Here is a 14,065-nt window from a genome sequence, read left to right as displayed (position 1 = left end):
CAGGCACCATGTCCTGGGCCAGGTCAGCCTTTCATCCCCACAAGCAGGGTGGGAGGAGGAGCCCAGGCAGTTGTTCCTGAGTGCATGAAGCAGGGACTTGTGCCTCACCCACCCCTCCTGTCATTGGTAAGGGCCTTTTGCAGGGAGCACTGGCAGGACTTCTGGCCCCCAAGTGGCTGCATACAGGATACAGGAGTCCCTTTTACACTGGATGTACCTTGTCTAGTAATGCTTATGAGTTTCCACAGAGACGTGACTTGACTTGAATAAAGTTTGTTATCAGCGTTAGTGCAGAGCCTGGGCTGTTGGGGCCTGAGGCACTGATGTGGCCAGGAAGGGTAGGAGGAGGTAGTGAGTGTTACCTGACCTGCTGGGCTGGATGCCTCCCTGCAACAGTTTTGCTGATGGCAGACTAACCTGCTCGCCAGTAGATGGGGGCTGGGGTGGGATAGGCACAGGCAGGAGCTGGCTTCCTTGATGTCCTACCTCAAAATGCTGTGGAGGAGGTGGGACATTGCAGGCATTGGGCCACATGTGCCTAAGCCCAACCAGGGACACCATGACCTGCCATGGGCTCTGGAGCCCCTGCATGGTGGCAGAGTGTGAGAGAAGGGGCCATGTGGGTGGACAGAGCCAGAGCTTGGGGGTGAATTAGGCCAGCTTCAAGCTCAGCTAGCCCTGGTTTGTTTGCTGCAGGAGACAGGTGAGGGAGCAGTACCCAGCCCTGCCTTCGGAGCATCACAGGCATTTTCAGCCCTGGCAGGGGCAAAGCATCCCACACAATGGACAAAAAGCTGTTCTGTGATGGCCACTGCCCCCAAAGGTCCTCAGAGGCTAAAAACTACTGAAGCCAATATTTTAAAAAAGATGAGTTTATTGGGGCCTCACTGGGATCAGGGAGGAAACACTTCATTTCTTACATCTTATTTCTTCCCGAAATGGGAGCCGAGTTGGCTCAGCGGGAGGCCTGCTACATTAGAACGGTTGCTAGGACACATCATAGGCACCCCAGCCCCTGTTGCACGATGCAGCTACAATATATACGCATCCTACGAGCACAGACGTGCCGCAAGCAAGGGTTGGCTGCCATTGGGCCTCTCAAGCCTGTTTACAGGCGGTGCTAAGTTCATCTTCCACATGAACAGGAGGCCCAAGCTGAACAAGTGGCTTGACCAGCCATCTGTCCCATTCACCACCTCCTGCGGGCTTTAGCCTTGTGGGCTAAAGACTCCAGCAGGGAAGGGATGGCTGTGCCCAAACCCCCTGGTGTGAAGTCTCCTGGCCCCATCACACCTTGCAGAGGCAGAGCAATGCTAGATTCCCAGCAGCCAGCTAAGCGCAGCCTCGCCAGGGCTCATCTTCCTACAGCAGGGTACATGCAGCCTTAACGTTACATGATCCTCCTGAGCCTGCGGTGACAGCTACTTCAATAATGCTCGTCAGGAAGCTACAGCTCTCAAACTGCTCAAAGCTGGTATAGCCAAAGCAGGTGCTGCATTGAGGCAACAGGTCAGGAGACATACACGCCTGCCTGCCATGTCTCCCCAGCACACGCATCACTCAGTAGTACGGTGCGGTTCTAGTCCGGCCCACCAGGTGGGCGGTGGTCTCCAGACAGCCTTCTAGCGTGCGGCCACACAGCTGAAGGGCACTGCTGCTGTGAGTGGTTGTCCATGTGGGTGATGGCATAGCTGGTGGGAAAGCCACTTTGCCAGATGCCCCCTTGCCAGCCCTAGCAGTGACTCATCCAAGCAGCCTACCCCTGTGGACACGCCAGAAACAGCTGTGGGCTAAGTCACATGCAGAATAATTAGGTTCCAGCGTGATCTGGAAGACTCCAAAGCCTCACTCAGCAGATGGGATGGGCACACCTCAGCAGGGAAGGGCAGTGCTGTCTTCCTGAGAACTGCCACAGAGCCATGCCTGCTGGGTGGGAAGCAGGGGTGGGGGCTCAGTAGCTGTGAAGGTGAATGAAGCAGGGCCTGCTCCGTTCCTCCTGCTGCGGCAAGGAGTTGGGATGGCTTCTCTTTCTTCCTGGCTCCTGGCAAGCCGGGGTCATGCGATGGCAGGGCTGGGAAGTGCCCGCTGGGGTTTCACCTGGAGAGAAAGCACAAAACCAGCTGGAGGCATTTGCTATTGGAGATGCCCAAGAAGGCTGGAAGGAGGCAGGAGGTTTCCTGGGGGGGTGGGGGTCAGAGAAGCAAGCTAATGCCCCTGCAAAGAGGAGGCAAGGGGCACCTCAAGCAGCACACGTGGTACACCTCTGCTGGCCCAGCTGGCCTCTCAAAGTACCCATCCTGCCCCCTTCCCCCTATGCATCAGGGTCCAGCGCAGAGCTGTGCCCAGAACAGCCACCCCTGGCAATGCTATTGCCAGCACTGCCATTCAGGCATGTTCTAGAGCTGCCTCTGCAGTGGTGCAGGTGGGACTACGGCACAAGAACTACCTGCAGTTTCACTGGTGGCCATCAAAGGCCACTTCTCCATGGCTGAGCAGGCCAGAAGTAGAGCAGAGGGGTTCCAACCATTTTGGAGTCAAGGACCCCATCAGAAGAGTCAAAGCCTCCCTCAGAATGTGCCAGCTCTCAGCTTTTGCTTATTTATTTTGATCACATAAAAATAACAGAGCAATTCTTCTGTTGCAAGGACCGTGGAAGCCCACAGCAGGTCCAAGCAGTTGGGTTTACCTTATAAATCATGTCTGCAAACCTGGCAGGGCCAACATTGCATGGCACCCTACAGAACCCTTGAAAGGATCTCAAGGTACCTTGCCTTGGACTCACTGAGGTAGATGCAAGGGTCCCAAGTGCCAACCCTGGCATTCCTACTGGGCATGCTCGTGCCCTTGCCGCCAGAGCATGCATGGGGCAGGTGTGACATTGTCAGGACACCTGCATGCACACAACACAAGCTGGGGCTGTGCCTTCGCCCATGAAGGCTGGCACCTCTGTGCATGAGCACCACAGAAAACAGCTGAGTGCACATGCCCACTCCCCCACTTTACCACGGAGACCCCAGGTTGTCAACATGCTGCTCTAGCAGCTCCAGGATGCTGTGCCCAGCCCATAGCAGGGTTGGTCCAGAGTATGCTGGCAACAGAGGCTCTGATGTCCTGGCACCTCCCCATGGGAGCTGATGGAGGAGCCACAGGAAGTTCAGAAAAGCCTCTCACCCAAGCAGGACACCCCTCACCCCACATACACCTCCCCACAGGGAGATGTCTGGTCCCTGACTGCAGCCCCATAGCCCTCCGCCATGTGCCATGGAGGTGGAGGTGGTCTCCCAGAGGGTGTGGATGAAGGGCACCAGCCTGGGCCAGGCAGGGACAGTGCAGAGGCTGTTACCTTCGCCAAGAAAGGGAGGTGATTTTACAGAGCTCTGGGGAGTGCTCTTCTGGAAAGGCTCAGGAGAGAGAGATGGAATGAGAAAGAGAAAAGGAATGAGAAGCACAACTGGCATAGAACAGGGGACCCAGAGCCCGGGGGGTAGGAAGGCAGGGCCCAAGCACCCTACCACAGACTCAGCTCAGCCCCTTCCCTCCATGTCCTGCCCCACCAGACTACCCTGGCACCCTCCACCAGCTGTCTTTTCTCTCTGCCCCTTCCCTGCTCTTCCCTGGAGAGCCCAGGTGTGCTGCCCCCTCCCGCAGTGTGTACCTAGAGCCCCTGAACCCCCTTGTTAGCCCCATTAGCCCATAGTCAGGGGCCAATCCCCCCCAGTTTAATGTAGAGCCCCTGCTCATCCCCAGCTCCAACCACTGTTGGCCATGGCTGGCACACAGCTTGGAGCCCCCTCTCCCACCCCCAGGGTGTGTGGGGTCCTGCCGTGCTCTTGCCCCTTGGCTAACTCACCTCCAGGTTTGTCCTCGCCTTCTTCAGCACATCATGAGTTTTGGTCACTGCAACAGAGATGGGAGCAGTCAGCAGGAGCGTGACAGTGCTGGCATGCTCACCAGCAACCTAGGGATTATGCAGTTCAGCTAGAGATGCAATGAGGACATTGTGCCTAGGGCATGGGGCCCTACAGCCTACATGGCCAAAACTACCAGGGTTGCCACAGCCAGAGCTCACTCTGCTGGAGCCATAGTCAATGCACCAGTGCCAGTAAGGAGCAAGGTCTCAAAAGAATGGAGCTGATGTGTGGGTGACCCAGGCAGAGGCTGTAGCTCTTCCTCCGCCACCTCAGGGACACAGAGTGCCAGGGAGACACTGGATTTGCAGGACCCCGGCCTCCGAGGCATGGGTTATGGGGCACACCAGGGGAGCAGCTCTGCAGGGGCTGACCTTGGCCACATGATCAGAAGGGCAGTGAAGCTGAGCAGAATAGGCATAGTGACATTTGGATAGGGATGACCCTGCCTCAGGTGGGGGGTTGGACTAGGTGACCTCTGGAGGTCCAGCCCTACTTCTCTGTGATTTATGAAACATCATCTCGGTTGCTTTCACAGGGGGCTTTTCTGCCTAATATGCCCCTCCAGTGCCACAAAGAGGGGGAGGATCACCTCCTTGGATCTGCTCAAGATGCATCTGTGGATGCATGACAAGGTACGGTTGGCCTTCCTGACTGCCTCCCCACACTGCCGGCCCATGTTCATCTTGGAGTCAGTGATGACTCCAAGATCCTTTTCCGCCTCTGTGCTGACAAGAAGGGAGTTCCCCAGCCTGTAGGTATGGTGCCGGTTATTCCTCCCCAGGTGCATCATTTTGCACTTGGCGGTGTTGAATCCCATCCTGTTCTCATCCGCCCACCCCTGTAACCTGTAAATAAATAAGCTTATCTTTTTATTAGAACTCTGCATATATTTTAAGCACCTTTGCCTGAAAGTTGCAGTACTTCCATTTTGAACACTATTTCTTTGTAACATAAATGAGAAACTTCACACTATTCAGTATTTCTTGATTTAGACACTGCCACCTGGCTCCTGGCACCATGGCTCCTACTGCTGTTCCAAGGAGGCCAGCCCCATACAGGACTCAGCATGTGCCAGGCTCTGGTGCCCCAGCCTGCCAATGCCAGTGCTGCCACTGCAGAGAGGCAACTGGGGGGAGGGTTGGATTCACCTGCCTGCCCTGGGGTGCCTACTATGTACTGGCTGGCAGAGGAGCCTCTGCTCCAGCTGTCGAACAAATGATATGTTGCTGGCATCCGAGCTAGCTTGAGGCCCTGGATACTGCCCCTTGTTACATGATGAGGGTGCTGTCAGTACATGAGGGCTAGGAGATAAAGACCAGTCCCTCCCCAGCCTCCGCCACACTGCAGACAGTCCAGGGCACGAGCCTCTGAGCACAATCAGCACCCATCCCCATGCATGAAGGGCTGATAACTTTTTTTTTAATTTCATGCCTTGAGCCAAATCAGTTCCAAATTCTATCAACTGAGCAGAACTCAATCATTCAAGTCTGTGTTGCACAACCCCTGGCAGGTATCCTGCCTCCCAGACTCTTCAGCCTAGGGCTTCAAATCCATGGCAAGCATCCTACATGCAAGCCCCAAGCCTGGAGGCCTTGGAGTTCAGATGCCCCCTAGTTTTGCTTGCCTCTAGCTAAAAGGCCAAAGGACCAAGCTAGAGGGAAAATCTGAGAGCAGTCCTCCATCACCATAAATTGTGTAGCTGAGATCACTGCATTTGGAGACATTTGGAGACTTACACAAGGGTCAGCCTGCCTGAAATGCAAGGGACATGTCTCCACCCTCTAATGACACCAAGTCACTCAAGGCCAAGAAGAAGGGCATCTCTCCTGCCAAGCAAGTAAAACCACCTGGGCTGAAAACCACCACATGGTATCTCCCCTGCCAGGGCTATATCATGGTATCTCCACCAGAGACATACAGATAACTGATAACATACAGAACATGCAACGGCCAAGAGCTGTAGGGAGAGGGAGGCTGAGCGGGCGTGGTAGGTGATTACCCTCTCAGTGCCCCTCCTAGAACTGCTGTGGTGTTGCCCCCCCCGCCGCAGCTGCTACACGAGTGTGACCTGCCATAGTGAGCACCTACAGTGGCTGATGATGAAATGCTCCATGTTCTCCTTCAGGCGGCTGGTGCTCTGCAGGCGCTCAGCCATGCTCTGGAGCAGAGTCTCCTTCTTCAATAGCTGAGCTCGCAGTTCCAGGATCTCCTCCTTCATCACCTGCTCCTGGGAAGAGCCAGGGGAGATAGGTCAGCCTGTGCCACACATCTCTGAGAATCACAGCACAGCCAGAACTCCCTCCCTCCATACAACCCATCTGCTACCCTGACTCAGCCTTCCCTGGCAAAGATCTAGAGGCCCCCACACACTGGAGGAGAGAGCTCATGACAGAAAGGGGGGCAGAGGGGAGAGCCTGGGCTACAGCCCTGGCCAGCTAGTCCCATGAAACAGGAGCCTTGAGCACTCAGGCTAGCAGGGCGACTGCCATTGGCAGTAGACTCCAAACCCCAGGTTGGGAGCATCCCAATGCCCAATTGGCTCTTTGCACACAGCCAATCCAGTACAAGCTCTCCGGCCTCTCATGGGCACTACTGAAGACGTGTATTGCCAGTGGCAGGTGGACACAATAAAGCAGTGGCCCCCAACTGCTGCTGGCCCCTGGGATGCATTTCTGAGCATGAAGCTCACAGCCAGGTGACATCACACGTCAGTCTCCTGGGCAACTTCAGTTTCCACTTGCTGCATTTCCTGTGGCTGTGACCAAGTTCAGAGGCTTGGGGCTTCTTGTGGCATGATCTGGTGCAATGACTTCTGGATGAGAAGGAGATGGGTGGGTAGGTGCATGTGCGCACAGAAGAAGGAAAGTCAACACACTGGCTTCCATCCTGAGTACCCACGGCCTTGGAGTCCCTGCACCCCATGTGGCAAGGCTGCTCTCTGGCTCCCTCTGAACACAAGCTGCCTCAGGCAGAACAAGATGAGATTTGCACTCAGTCACATCCTAGTGAGCCTGCTGATACCAGGGATGACACCAGTACATGGGAGGGCAGGCTGGAGGTATGGCCTGAGTGGATAAGGCAGGCACCTGTACTCCAGGGTGTCTGAGGTGACAAGTCTGGTTCAGCCTGCTACATAAAAGGGCTTGTGCAAGTCAGTAAATGAAATAAAAAGCAATTAGTACAGACAAAAGACTGAATCAATCCAAAGCAAGAAAGTCCCTGTGCTGGCAAACCAGAACTCGGAGCCAGAAATCAACAGACCAGACAAATTGGCATGCTGGAAATAAAGCATGCTGGGTGAAGCCAAGTAATAATTGATGAGCTGTTCTACTGTTGTGCCTTCCCCTGACAACTTGGCACAAACACCAGGAGGATGGCAGCTTGAAAGGAACATGCTTTGCCATTGTGACTACTGCCCCACCATCTCCTGGGGCACAACTGGGCCTTCACCATCCAAAATCTGGAAAAGGCCCCGAGTTGGCCAGGCCAGAGAGACTCAGAGACATTGCCACTTCCACCATATTTGGCTAAGCTTGAAACTTCACTTGGGGTGAGATTTGCATTCTCCCTTTCTGACCCTTTCTGGCTTGCCCTTTTTTTCCCCCATCACATTTCTTCTCTCTCTTTCTTTCTTTCTGCCTCCTGCTTAAGCAGGTTCTGACCTGATTTAGCCAAGGCAGCACTGCTGGGGTCTACAATCATCTTGCTGGGGTCATCTGATCCCAGCAGTCTTTCCTGCCCAAGTGCAAGGGGGCTGGACCTGATGATCTGTAAGGTCCCTTCCAGCCCCAACATCTATGAAACTATAAGGGAGGGTAGAAGCAGTTTCTTGGCCTGCCATGGATACAAGTCTGCCAGGTCCCAGGGTGGTTGATAAGAGGACAACCTTTCTCCAGCTGCAACTGAGAGTCAGCTTCAGAGAGGCACTACCTCTTCTACTACTGTTCTCCCTCTTTTCTGTGTGTCTGCCCTTTTCTGTCCTCAGGGAAGGATGATAGGGGTTGAAAAGCAGCAGGAGTAGCTCCAGCCCTTCTCAAATATTTTTTTCCCCTCCTCAAAAGACTCAAACTAATGTTATAGAACAGGGGTGACTAACCTGAGATACGTACCACAAGTGGCATGGGCAGCTTGTGTGTGTGGCACATGGCAGATCAGGGATGTATTAGGGAGCACAGCATAGATAGGGCAGGAAGCAGAAATTGGAGTAGCAGATCAGGTAAGGAGTAGAGAGCACAGCAGCAGATCAGGCAGGAAAGGGGATTGGAGTGGTGCTGTGGGAGGCTGCAGGGCCTAATTTTTGGCCTGCCTACCATAAAGGTTGGTTTCCACTGTCAGAGAAGAACTTGGATTTCAGAGATTTTACAGACATTAGGGCTGGAAGGGACCTTGTAAGATCATAGGGTCCAGCCCCCTGCCCCAGGGGCAGGAAGTCAGCTAGGGTCAAAGGATCCCAGCAAGATAAACATCCAAATGTTTCTTGAAAGTATCCAGAGTAGGTGCTTGCACCACCTCTGTGGGGAGTATGTTTTAGGCCTTGGGGGGCTCAGACAGTAAAGTTTTTCCTTATGTCCAGCCTAAAATGGTCTTGCAGGAGTTTGTGACTGTTGGACCTTGACATCCCCTGGGGTGCTCTAGTGAACCGGTGTTCCCCCAGATCCTGATGTACACCCCTTATGTACTTATAGGCTGCCACCAAGTCCCCCCTGAGCCTATGCTTTTCTAGGCTGAAGAATCCCATGGCTCACAGCCTCTCTTCATAAGGCCTGGTCTCTTGCCCTCTGATCATGCATGTGGCTCTTCTCTGGACTTTTTCAAGATTCTCCACATCCTTCCTAAACTGGGGAGCCAAGAATTGGATGTAGTACTCCAGCTGCGGCTTCACCAAGGTGAAGGACAGTGGGAGGATGACATCCTGGGTCTTGCTCAAGATGCATTGGTAGGTGCAAACCAGAGTCTTGTTTACTTTGCCAGCTGCAGTATTGTATTGGTGGCTCATGTTCATCTTGTGGTCAGTCATGATCCCCAAGTCTCTTTTGCTCATGGTACTAGTGAGTGTAACATTGCCAGGCCTATAGGTGGGATGCAGGTTTTTATTCCCAAGGTGGAGCACCTTCTGCATACCGAATCCCATCAGGTTTTCATCTGTCCACCTTGCAAGCCTATTGAGGTCGGCCTGGATCACCAGCCTATTCTCAAGTGTGGACACTCTTCCCCAAAGTTTGGTGTCATCAGTGAACATAGCCAGCCTGCTTTTGACACCAGTGTCCAGATCATTTACGAAGACATTAAAGAGTACAGGTCCGAGAACAGACAGGATAGCGGGGGGAGCAAGCTGTATAAACCCTCTGCACCTCACAGGAAAGGTCATAAAGAACACAGTTAAAATGAAAGCCTTATTTGATACTTCCAATTTCAAAAGCTTTAACCAGTGGCGATGCATAGGGGGTGCAGAGGGATGCACGTGCACCCCCTGAGAGTGCTGGTGCACCCCAACAGGCTGCACTCCCCACTTAGGTGACAGGCAAGGGGGCAGGCGGGAGCGCTGGTGCCCACCTGTGAGTGCCAGCCGGGGCGTGGGAGTGCTGGATGAAGTGCCGTGGCCACTTTTGGGAGTGCCACGAGTGCTTCCCAGTTGGCATGATTGGCCATGGGGGGACCCCACCAGTCACTGTCCCCGCTACCCCCAACTAAGGTAGGACCAGTTGCCCATGGCTTTAACTAACTTTCCAGTGTTTAAGGGAAGGTTTAGGGGGTGGTGGCTTTCCCGCAGACAAGCTGCCCTGTGGAATTTCCCTCCTTGGAGGTTTTCAAGAGAAGGCTGGACAGACATTTGTCAGGGACAGCACACTGTGCATTTGTGAGGGGGTTGGACTAGGTGACCCCTGAGATCCCTTCCAGCCCTGGAGTTGTACAACAAGGCAAGCTGAGATCTTGGTATGGGGAACCTGGAACCATGGTGAGGTGTTGGGTGCTAGGCAGTGCTAGGGGCAGGGTAACACTTTAGGCTCCCCTTACCATTGTCCTGTGCTGGGCAGGGCTGGAGGCTGCGGGCAGCGCTGCCCTCCAGAACAAACTGAGGAGGGAGGCGCACTCCTCCAGAATCTGATGCAAGGTGCTTGTGCTGCCGAAAAGCTGCCTAATGCTTCCACGCTCAAGGGCCTGCAGGGAAGAGGGGAGGCACTCGTTAAACAGAACCCCAGCCCCGTGGGACTCTGCAGCCAAGGCAACCATGCAGCCCTGCAACACCCCGAGCCTGTGCTCTGAGTGACCTGCAGGTAGCAGTAAGCCCTGCTGGGTATTTACTCTGGGCACAAGGGGCACAGCTTTCATGACAGGCTGGATTCCCATCTGAAAGTAGACTTCTGAGTCAGAGAAGGTGGGGAGAGAGGACTCTACTTAACCCACCAGCATGTGGACAGGCTGTGCACTGACCCACCTGGCATTAAAATGCCTCCATGCAACACTGCTGCTGATCCCATTCAGGAACAATTGTTTCCTACAGGCCCAGCTCCAAGTGGGCTCCCCAGGATCTTTTACAGCCACCCATCCTCACCAAGGAGAAGTTGGCCCCAGCCAGGAAGCAGCATTACAGCAGGTCGGCAGGATGCTCCCACAACTCTCTCCTTCACCCTTAAAGGGCTTAGAGGAGCATTACATGGCCCAGAAGCGTAACAACCCGTACCTACCCCAACCCCCTTGCAGAAAGGAATTACCTCCATGCCCTGGGCCTCCAGGCTGGGCACACTGAGAGCTGGCCGCATGAGAGATGCCATCTTGTGGACCAGCATTTTGCCCTCCAAGATCTGCTGCTTCAGTGTGCTGTAGTCATCCACATGGCCAATGATGTGACATCCATGTTTGCTGGCAAATGAACCAGTTGGGTCATCTCCCTTCAGGGAAGGGGAGCCCTTCCTCGCTGAGGGATCCTCCTTGCATAGCTCTGAAATCAAAGCAGGGCCTCACAGTCACAGGGGCCAGCACAGCTCCTCAGCTTGGCCTTCCTCAGCGTGGTTGCATGAGGACAGGTCTTCAGCTGGAGATCTGAGTTACCCTAAACCTAAACTGTGCTTAGGGGGTGCTATATCTCCAGGGCCCGGACCTGGCAGCTCCATCTATTTGTCCAAGTCATTGAAGCAATGGGCTGGGATTTTCAGAAATCCCTAGCGAGTTTGGTGGCCTCAGTTTTTGGAAGCCCTTCTTGAGACACCTTCAGCGAATGTGATTTTCAGCTAGTGCTGAACACTGGCTTCTAAACACACAGTCCCTTTCAGGCTTCTCAAAGGTAGGGCCCCTCCAAAGTCAGCAGACCCTGCTGGATGCTCTCAGCCACAAACGTCTCCCAAATGCATGACCTACATTGGCTATGTTTCTGCCCACCATAACCATTGCCTGGCAGTCCCTGACATTCCCACCCTTCCCTGAGGCATTCTCTCCAGTCCACAAATGCCTAGTATTGTTGTGCTTTGGTTCCCAGCCCTCCTTCTCTACATACTGCCCTCTCTCAAGCCCAATCCTGCAGCTCAGGTCACTCAGAGCCAGGAAGAAAAACATACTGTGAACCCACGGGAAGAGGGGAAGGGGCAGTGTTCTTTGGCTCCAAGGAGCCCACACAGCCAAGCACTGTACATTCCCCTTCTTAGCTATACAGAAATAGGAACCTGAAAGTTAAGGCATTTCTGGGTAGCACCAGCTGCTTGGTACTCATCCGGTTCCCTGCCAGCATCCAGGAGATGCTTGGGAATGCCTCTGCCAAGACTAGCCAGGGACATGAGACAGACCCCCCACCCCCCTGGAGGCAAGGCAGCATCTACTCAAGGGGAATGATGTTCACATGCTTCTTGGAGGACCCTGTGAGGAGGATAGAGAGCAAAGCAGGTCCCAGGCTGGGAGAGGATGGCTTGAGGGGCCCTTTCCCCAGTGGAGTCAGTGAGGAGAAGGCACCAAAGAGAGCTGGAAGAAGATGTAGGAGTGGGGGATTCTCTTTTCCTGGCAATCTTGGTATCAAGCCTAGGCTCCTTTCTAAGAGAGATGCTCTGAGTTCAGCCCAAAATACAGGGCTGGACAGGGGGAGCCCCTGGACAGGATTCTCTGGCCTGGGCCATGCAGAAGGGCTGATAGATTGTGTGGAAATTTCTGCCTTTAAAACTGAAGAACACACAAATCTCTGCCTTGGTTCTGTTCTGCCACATAATGTGCAGAAAGCCGCCTGCATCATGCTTGCTCCAGCCTTGTGCTATGCATGAACAGGCTCCTGCAGGGTCCACCAACACCCTGGGAAGCCTCAGTTGGACTTAGCCCCTGTGGGGGCTTTACATACTTTACCTTTTGCCTGATGGTGAAGCGAGGCATCTGGGCCTAGAGCAGTCAGTGAAGAGGTAGAGAAGAGAGGAGCTGGAGAGCTCATACCCACATCCCGAACCGGAGGAGAAGGAACTGAGTCTAAAAGGGCAAGACAACGAGGGGTTCTTTTACCAGGCTGAGAGCAGTGGCCTCTCCCATCATCAGAGAACCCAGAGGGTCTAGAAGTGAACCATGGTCACCAGGGATGGACCAACCAGCCCTGCTGCCTCTGCCCCCATCCAGCATGGCCTCTGGCAGCCTTCTTCCTCCTCACCTTGGAAGAGCTGCCAGTCACCTGGTGGCTTGTTGGCAGCAAAGACATGGGAAGTAGAGCCATGTGTCACTAGGCTGGCTCTCCCCTCCTGCTGCTGCTCCAGTTGCTGCCGCAAGGAGCTGTTCACCTGAATGCCCTGCAGCAACTGGCTACGCAGAGCTTGAACCTCAGCCAGGAGGGCATCCAGGTCACTGCCGGAAGGCTGTTTCCAGTACAGGTCCCTGATGCAAGCTGAGAACAAACACAAGTAGTTCAAAAACTGTCTGTGCCTGCTGCTTCATGCTATTCCCCAAGGGATGCTGGCACTTCAGTTCCAGATCAGCTTGGAGCTGTAGCTCTCTGATGCTAATTGCCTCTTGTGCCATCATGGGCAAAGACTCAATAATAACACAGGGTGAATGGTAGCCCCCAACCATCCCCAGCTTAGCATGTTCTCATGTCCCAGAGAAATAAAGAGGAGTTTACTCAAGGTTTCCAATCCCCAGACACCAGAGAAGCATTATGGTGGAGTGTGGGCTTCACTAAGTTATACTAAAACTCCTCCTTGGTGTGGTGCCAGGTGTTTCAGCTCCTGCCCAGAAGGCACCTCTCTGGGGCTGGTGAGCAGCTGCCCATCTCAGGAGACATGGATGGAGGCCAGCAATGCCTGCCCAGGCAGGATCTAAGCTACTGCTTGTGTTGCAACCCTCTCACTGCTAACATTTAATGCTTGATAGCCTGCCAACACCAAGCAGAGCACCTTGTCCCTTCTCCCCCAAGGGGCTGGTGAAACAGGACACATACCTGACATAGCCACTTTAGAGGGGCCAAAGAGAGTGTCGTAGACCCGCAGCTCAGAGCGGAGAGCCTGGAAGACTAGCCGGTTCTCCTCACACTGCTGCTGTAGGAGTGTCACTGTGCGCTGAAGCCTGAGAAGAAGGGAATGGGTGGGGTCAGCAGGGCATACACAAGCCTGCTGAAGGGAAGTACCAGGCTGGCTGGGCACCCCTTGCCACTAGCATTCAGCCCTCCTCTCCTGACAGACTCCATGTTGATGTCAAAGTTGGAGAACTGGCATCATAGCCCTTGGCAAGAGTGTGCTGTCACAAACACAGATACAGACCCAGCCCACCTGGGATCCTGCATCTAGACCATATAGACTTTCATAGATGTCATAGACGTTAGGGCTGGAAGGGACCTTGGAAGATCGAGTCCAGTCCCCTGCCCCAGGGGCAGGAAGTCAGCTGGGGTCATAGGATCCAGCAAGATAAACATCCAGATTTCTCTTGAAGGTGTTCAAAGTAGGTGCTTGAACCACCTCCAATGGCAGGCTGTTCCAGACCCTGGGGGCTCGGACAGTAAAGAAATTCTTCCTTATGTCCAGCTTGAAACAGTCTTGCTGGAGTTTTTAACCGTTTGACCTCATTATCCCTTGGGGCGCTCTGGTGAACAAATGTTCCCCCAGATCCTGGTGAACACCCCAGTAAACTTATAGGTGGCAACCAGATCACCCCTGAGCCTGCGCTTTTCCAGGCTGAAGAGGCCCATGGCTCTCAGCCTG

At 54.1% G+C, this 14,065-nt stretch overlaps 1 protein-coding gene across 6 annotated transcripts in view; it reads right to left on the bottom strand.

Annotated features, from left to right (window-relative positions):
• Nucleotides 1-856: 856 nt before the first annotated feature.
• LOC109307088 (myomegalin-like) overlaps nt 857-14,065 on the bottom strand; it is a 76,847-nt gene continuing 63,638 nt past the window's right edge. For 4 of the 6 annotated variants that reach the window (XM_019530746.1, XM_019530750.1, XM_019530751.1 and 1 more), the window contains 9 exons: nt 13,309-13,433; nt 12,526-12,756; nt 12,234-12,350; nt 10,625-10,851; nt 9,927-10,070; nt 6,000-6,138; nt 3,851-3,897; nt 3,344-3,401; nt 857-2,097 (listed from right to left, as the gene is read on the bottom strand). In XM_019530746.1, coding sequence (XP_019386291.1) covers nt 1,952-2,097; nt 3,344-3,401; nt 3,851-3,897; nt 6,000-6,138; nt 9,927-10,070; nt 10,625-10,851; nt 12,234-12,350; nt 12,526-12,756; nt 13,309-13,433 — 1,234 coding nt within the window. In that variant the 3' untranslated portion in view covers nt 857-1,951. The remainder of the gene's footprint in view (nt 2,098-3,343; nt 3,402-3,850; nt 3,898-5,999; nt 6,139-9,926; nt 10,071-10,624; nt 10,852-12,233; nt 12,351-12,525; nt 12,757-13,308; nt 13,434-14,065) is intronic. The other 2 variants (XM_019530747.1, XM_019530748.1) reach the window with 2 other exon arrangements.

This window comes from Crocodylus porosus, unplaced genomic scaffold (genome assembly GCF_001723895.1).
Source record: "Crocodylus porosus isolate Cpor-Errol unplaced genomic scaffold, CroPor_comp1, whole genome shotgun sequence".
Classification (NCBI taxonomy): Eukaryota; Metazoa; Chordata; order Crocodylia; family Crocodylidae; genus Crocodylus; species Crocodylus porosus.
The sequence above is the reverse complement of the archived record's forward strand: the minus strand, read 5'-3'. Positions and strand labels throughout refer to the sequence as shown.